This window comes from Rhinolophus sinicus, linkage group LG05 (genome assembly GCF_036562045.2).
Source record: "Rhinolophus sinicus isolate RSC01 linkage group LG05, ASM3656204v1, whole genome shotgun sequence".
Taxonomy (NCBI): Eukaryota; Metazoa; Chordata; class Mammalia; order Chiroptera; family Rhinolophidae; genus Rhinolophus; species Rhinolophus sinicus.
Window position 1 is genome coordinate 9,517,546 of NC_133755.1, and position 6,690 is coordinate 9,524,235.

The 6,690-nt window shown below is 53.7% G+C and overlaps 1 protein-coding gene across 1 annotated transcript; it reads left to right on the forward strand.

Moving 5' to 3' along the window:
- Nucleotides 1–288: 288 nt before the first annotated feature.
- Nucleotides 289–6,229, forward strand: MYCN (MYCN proto-oncogene, bHLH transcription factor). Its single transcript, XM_019752189.2, is given in 4 exon segments — nucleotides 289–467; nucleotides 470–540; nucleotides 1,735–2,632; nucleotides 4,721–6,229. Coding segments are annotated over 4 exon segments (1,656 nt in total). The 5' UTR covers nucleotides 289–385; the 3' UTR covers nucleotides 5,326–6,229.
- The last annotated feature ends 461 nt before the right edge of the window (nucleotides 6,230–6,690 follow it).

Genomic DNA, 6,690 nt, shown 5'->3' on the forward strand with positions numbered 1-6,690 from the left:
TGCTAAGCAATTGCCAGGCCCGCAGGGTGGGTGCTGCATTGCACTGCTCCGCACGCAGCTGGTTAGCAGAGTGCACCCGGTGCAAGCCCGGGGGTCTGAAAGGGCGGGAGGAGCACGCCCCAGCTTCCAGCTTTGCAGCCTCCTCTCTGCAAAGAAGAAAAGCAAGTGGCTTTTGGCGCGAAAGCCTTGGCGCCTCCCCTGATTTTTATGGAAATCAAGAGGGCGGGGTAAAGCCTCTTTCCTCAGCCTCTCTCCCTCCCCCTTGTCTGTGCCGCAGCCCCCTTCTCTCCCCGCCCCCCGGGTGTGTCAGATTTTTCAGTTAATAATATCCCCCGAGCTTCAAAGCTCAGCCAGTGACAGTCATCTGTCTGGACGCGCTGGGTGGATGCGGGGGGCTCCTGGGAACTGGGTTGGAGCCGAGCTAGCGCTAGCCAGGCGCAAGCGCGCACAGACTGCAGCCACCCGAGGAACCCCCGGGCCCCAGGCCACCCGGGGACCCCCGCACAGAATCGCCTCTGGATCCCCGGCAGTCCGCGGGAGGTAAGGAAAAGGGGTTGCAAACCTCGGGGCGCCCCGGGAGCGGTGAGCGCCACGGGCAGGCAAGCCCTGCACCGGATCGCGGCTCGCGCTCAGGGCGCCCCAATACACCCGGGGGACTGCTTGCTTCCGAAACAAAATCACCTCGGGGTTTTCCCTGAAAAGCCAGTTCCAGCCCCCAAGGCACCCCGGCTGGAAGAGACCCGCCCTAATCCTGTTACTGCCCTTGCCAGGGCGGCTTAATGGCTTCATCGGAAAGAAATTCGCCTTTCTCTATAACATTTGTCTGTTTTTGAGCTGACCGGGAGCCGGTGCGTCCCCACCCCGAAGCTGGGGTTCTCCAAGGGTGCTCCTAGAGAAGAAGAGGGGGGTTAGGATGGGCGAGGCAGCGGTGTTGGTAATCTGGGTCACGGCTGCTCCAGCTTGGAGGAGACGCTGCTCTCCGGCGACCCTCCCAGCGCTGGCGCCTGCACCATTCCCGGTAACTGGGGTTCAGGCTGTACCTGCCTCCTCGCCTTGGAAGAGGACGTTGTTGGGGGTTTGGAAGAGCGGGGGTGGGGTTAGAGAGGTTCAAAATAAGCTAGTGGCAAGACTCCCTGCAGCGGATGAATGCCGAGGGGCATCTGCTCCAATTTGGGGGGTGGAGGTGGGTCTAGGTGCCTGTTGTTGGTCTTGGTCTAGAGAAAGGATTTTTTTTTTCTCCATTTGCAAAGTTTCCTAAATTCCCTTTCTAGCCCTCCCACTCCCGAGATTGCAATTGTACAGCGGGGTATTGGGGTGCCCTGCAGCTGGGTTGGTTAGAGCCTCAGGCTGCCTTTGAGCATTGACCCGACATTGGTGCAATTGGGCTTGCTAGCGAGCTGGTGAGCTAGAATCCTGCAGCCTCGAACAGCCCCCCTCCCCCAGGCAGTGCCTTGTGTGAATGAAATGGCAGTTTCCAAAGTTGCAGAGCCACGCCACCACCCCCTGCATCTGCATGCCCCCTCCCACCCCCTGTCGTAGACAGCTTGTACACAAAAGGAGGGAGGGAGGGAGGGAGCGAGCGAGAGGCAGAACTTCCTCCACCTTCGGGAGCACTGAGCGGAGTGGGGGGCTTGGAGGGGAGATTAAGGAACGAGGTTCGAGGGGGCGCCCACTGCCTGTCCCCCCAATCGGTTCCTCTTACCAACCCTTTCCTGGTGTGTCTGTCGGTTGCAGTGTCGGAGGTTGGCGCGGGTCCCCGCCCTCCGCGCCCCCCACGGGAAGGAATCACCCCCAGAACTAAAAGGAGCGGAGCGGAAAGCAGCTTTCATTCGCCGGCGGGGAGGCGAGCCGATGCCTAGCTGCACCGCGGCCACCATGCCGGGGATGATTTGCAAGAACCCAGACCTCGAGTTTGACTCGCTGCAGCCCTGCTTCTACCCCGACGAAGATGATTTCTACTTCGGCGGCCCCGACTCCACCCCCCCGGGGGAGGACATCTGGAAGAAGTTTGAGCTGCTGCCCACGCCCCCGCTGTCGCCCAGCCGTGCCTTCCCGGAGCACAGCCCCGAGCCTCCGAACTGGGCCACCGAGATGCTGCTGCCGGAGGCCGACCTGTGGGGCAACCCGGCCGAGGAGGACGCGTTCGGCTTGGGGGGTCTGGGGGGTCTTACCCCCAACCCGGTAATCCTCCAGGACTGCATGTGGAGCGGCTTCTCGGCCCGTGAGAAGCTGGAGCGCGCGGTGAGCGAGAAGCTGCAGCACGGCCGGCCGCCCGCCGGGTCCGCCGCTCCGGCCCCGGGAGCTGGGGCCGCCAGCCCTGCGGGTCGCGGGCATGCTGCGGGATCGGGCCGCGCCGGGGCCGCCCTGCCCGCGGAGCTTGCCCACCCAGCCGCCGAGTGTGTGGATCCCGCGGTGGTCTTCCCCTTCCCGGTGAACAAGCGCGAACCCGCGCCGGTGCCCCCCGCCCCGGCCGGTGCTCCGGCGGCGGGCACTGCGGTCGCCTCCGGGGCGAGTGCCGCAGCCCCAGCTGGCGCCCCGGTGGCCGCCCTTTCGCGCACCGGAGGCCGCCCGGCTAGCGGCGGTGACCACAAGGCCCTCAGCACCTCGGGAGAGGACACCCTGAGCGACTCAGGTAAAGACCGAGCCAGGGTCCCGGCTGCCTCCCTGGGGTGCTGGTGCAGGGGCTGCGCCCCTTTTGTTACTGTTCATGGGGTTTGGTTTTAGGGGAGAGCATTTTGGAAGTAGAGCTGGTAGCTGATAGGTCATTTTTTACAAGCTGATTCCCAGGGTAAGGAGGAGAGGGTGAGTGGAAGCTGCCAAAAGGGTGTTCTTCAAAGTCTCACCTTCACTGAAGTTCCTTCCACCCACTCCGGGACCCCAACTCCACCCCTGGCGCTCACCCTGGCCCCCACCTCTCTTTGCAGTGCAAAAGCAGAGGTATCACATTAGGAAAAGTTGAGTGGCTAAAGCCGGGTGGGGGCTTACGGGGGCCTATGGCTGCACTGCCTTGGCAGAAACCTGTTAGCCCCAGGGGTGAAGGACTGGTGTCCAGGTGAGGGGTGGGGAGACACCCCTAGAAGACATAGGAGCTGTGCAGAATCGTGTTTGGGGCACAGGAAGTTAGAGGGAAATTGCACAGACGGCTAGTACCAATTTTATTTTTCAAACCTGAGCACTCTTCTCCCCCCCTCAGTGGGTGGGTGGGCTATTTGCTCGTGGTAAGTGGCCAGCAGGCGGCGATATGCTGGCCGGCAGGCGGCACAAGGATCTGAAAGGCTGGGGGTGGTGGGGCCACACTTCCCTCCATTCAGCAGCTGGCTGCAAGCGCAACAGCGGTTGTGTACATTTTCAAGGGGCTGCCTCTACACTCTGCAGTGAGAACTGAGTTCAGTTTTGTTTTCTAGCCAGAATTCCAGGACTAATTTCAGATGTAAGTTGTATTTTGTAACCCAGTGTCCTTCAAGGTGCTGCCGGGCACTTAGCCAGCCCTCCGGGAATGCGCACACCCTGGAAAGACTCACTGATAAGTTCTATTGTGTGCCTCTGTCTGTCTTCAACTGAAGGGTAGGGTTAAAAGGAAGGCTTTGCCTGGGGCTCCGGAGAACCCTCCAAATACTTGAATGGGCCTTATCCTTGGACCTGGGGCTCCCTTGAACCTTGAAAAACCGAGTATTTTCAGAATACAGGCAGATAAAAAGCCTAAATTTCCTTCAGTGCAGAGGACGGATTCATCTGAGGCTCCTGGAAGGAAACTTGGTGATAAGCCTGCAGTTTGAAAGCGGGTCTGTCCCTTTAATGTCTGTGCCTTGACAGCTCTCGGGTGAGGAAGCACTTCCTTCCAACAGCTGTCTTCTTGGCAGAAAACCAAAACATTGGCTTAAAGGGACCCACAGGCTGGAACAGCCTCATATTTCGGCTTTAGAACAAATCCTACAATTGTTCAGCTTTCCGGTCCCCTTCAGATCAAGCAGAAGATGTGTTTTGATTTTCATGCTTGCATTTTAAACAATAATTGAGAAGAGGGGGAAAATGCACACATGATGCTACACGTTCTTTTTGTTGCTGTTATTATTGGTGACTTTGAGAAGAGGTGCTCCCATATTTGGGTTTAGAGCTCCTGTGGATTATGACTGTAGTTAAGATTTGGTCTTTGCTAGACGAAAAACGGCCTAAATTGTTCTTTACGTTTGTTTAAGGACCTAAAACCCAACTAAATCGTGTAAAGTTGCTAAATGAGACTCCTAAAAAAAGGAGCCTCAATTTTTAAGTGTAGAGATGGAAATATAAATAAGCCTATGGGGTGGACTATTGATGATAAAAGCTATCATTTATTGAGCACACCCTTAGAGAACCCCAGCTCTCTACTTGTTATCTATCCAGCCCAACCCCATGGTATTATTCCCATTTAATAGCTGAGGAAACTGAGGCTTAGAAAAATTAACTTGCCCAGGGTCGCACAACTAGTGTGTGATAGAGGCAGGATTCTGTCTGACCCCAAAGCCCAGGTTCTCCAGGTTTCTGGAGGCTGAAAGTGCTAGGAGTATGGGGAAGAAAAAAGTATTTACAGATATATGTAATTTAAAGAGACATAGAATACATTTCTGTCCACGTCTATGTTGATGGACTCATAATAGCAAACTGTGTGCCACGGCTTCCTGTAAGGGTATATATATATATATATGTTTCACCTCTGAGAATAACTCCCATCTTGTTCTCAAAGATGATGAAGATGATGAAGAGGAAGACGAAGAGGAGGAAATCGATGTGGTGACAGTGGAGAAGCGGCGGTCCTCCACCAACAACAAGGCGGTCACCACCTTCACCATCACTGTGCGTCCCAAGAGCGCGGCCCTGGGCCCAGGAAGAGCCCAGTCCGGTGACCTGATCCTCAAACGCTGCGTACCCATCCACCAACAGCACAACTATGCTGCCCCGTCACCCTACGTGGAGAGTGAGGACGCGCCGCCCCAGAAGAAGATGAAAAGCGAAGCGTCCCCACGCCCCCTCAAGAGTGTCATCCCCCCGAAGGCTAAGAGCTTGAGCCCCCGCAACTCTGACTCCGAGGATAGCGAGCGCCGCCGGAACCACAATATCCTGGAGCGCCAGCGCCGCAATGACCTGCGGTCCAGCTTCCTCACGCTCAGGGACCACGTGCCAGAGCTGGTGAAGAACGAGAAGGCCGCCAAGGTGGTCATTTTGAAAAAGGCCACCGAGTACGTCCATTCCCTGCAGGCCGAGGAGCACCAGCTTTTGCTGGAGAAGGAGAAGCTGCAGGCAAGGCAGCAGCAGTTGCTAAAGAAAATGGAACACGCTCGGACTTGCTAAACGTTTCTCAAAACTGGACAGTCACTGCCACTTTGCACATTTTGATTTTTTTTTTTTTAAACAAACATTGTGTTGACATTAAGAATGTTGGTTTACTTTCAAATCGGTCCCCCCGTCGAGTGTGGATCTGGGTGGGGAGCAGGACGTGTGGGGTTCTACCAGGACCGCGGGACAGGGCCTGCCTGATGGGATCCTGGGCGGCCCTTGAAGTTTCCTCCAAGTCACCTCCAAGACGCGGTTGAAGTTCGTGACAGTGGGGAGCCTCTGGGGCTGTTGAAGTCACCTTGTTTGTTCCAAGCTTCCCAACAACAGAAAGTCATTCCTTTTTAAAATGGTGCTTAAGTTCCAGCAGATGCCACATAAGGGGTTTGCCATTTAATACCCCTGGGGAACATTTCTGTAAATACCACTGACACACACCCGCCTTTTATATACGTCCTGGGTAAGGAGAGGTGGCTTTTGTGGCCAGTGTTAGACTGGAAGTTCATACCTAAGTACTGTAATACCTCAATGTTTGAGGAGCATGTTTTGTATACAAATATATTGTTAATCTCTGTTATGTACTGTACTAATTCTTACACTGCCTGTATACTTTAGTATGATGCTGATACAGAACTAAATTTGATACTTATATTTTCGTATGAAAATGAGTTGTGAAAGTTTTGAGTAGATATTACTTTATCACTTTTTGAACTAAGAAACTTTTGTAAAGAAATTTACTATATATATATGCCTTTTTCCTAGCCTGTTTCTTCCTGTTAATGTATTTGTTCATGTTTGGTGCATAGAACTGGGTAAATGCAAAGTTCTGTGTTTAATTTCTTCAAAATGTATATATTTAGTGCTGCATCTTATAGCACTTTGAAATACCTCATGTTTATGAAAATAAATAGCAATTAAATGATGGCGACTTTTTTTCCTTGATGGCACTAAATTCTGCCCCTTACACAGTGGCCATAATAGTACATAACTTCCAGAGGGAACTTGGTTGCCACCGACGACAGCCCTTTTACAGCTTTACAATCCTGGTTAGGGAAGAATTGTCCCCACTTTAGGTGGAGAGTTCTGAGTTTAGGAAGGTAAGACATTTCTCCCAGACTACACAGAATAGAGGTGTAGTTGGTGACTGCATTGTAGCAATAGCACTCAGTAGTTACAAAGTACTTCCATATATGTTGGCCATTTAATTAAGCTAGGACATCAGACATCAACCTTTCAGAATGAGAAACAAAGACAGAGCATTGTGTATTTGGCTGTATTTTGGTGTCAGTAATACTTGTCCATTGGCAGATGGCTTTATATCTTGGTGTAGTGTAGTTTGTCTCCAAGAAGAAAGCATTCTTCCAAGTTCAGCAGTAATTGGAC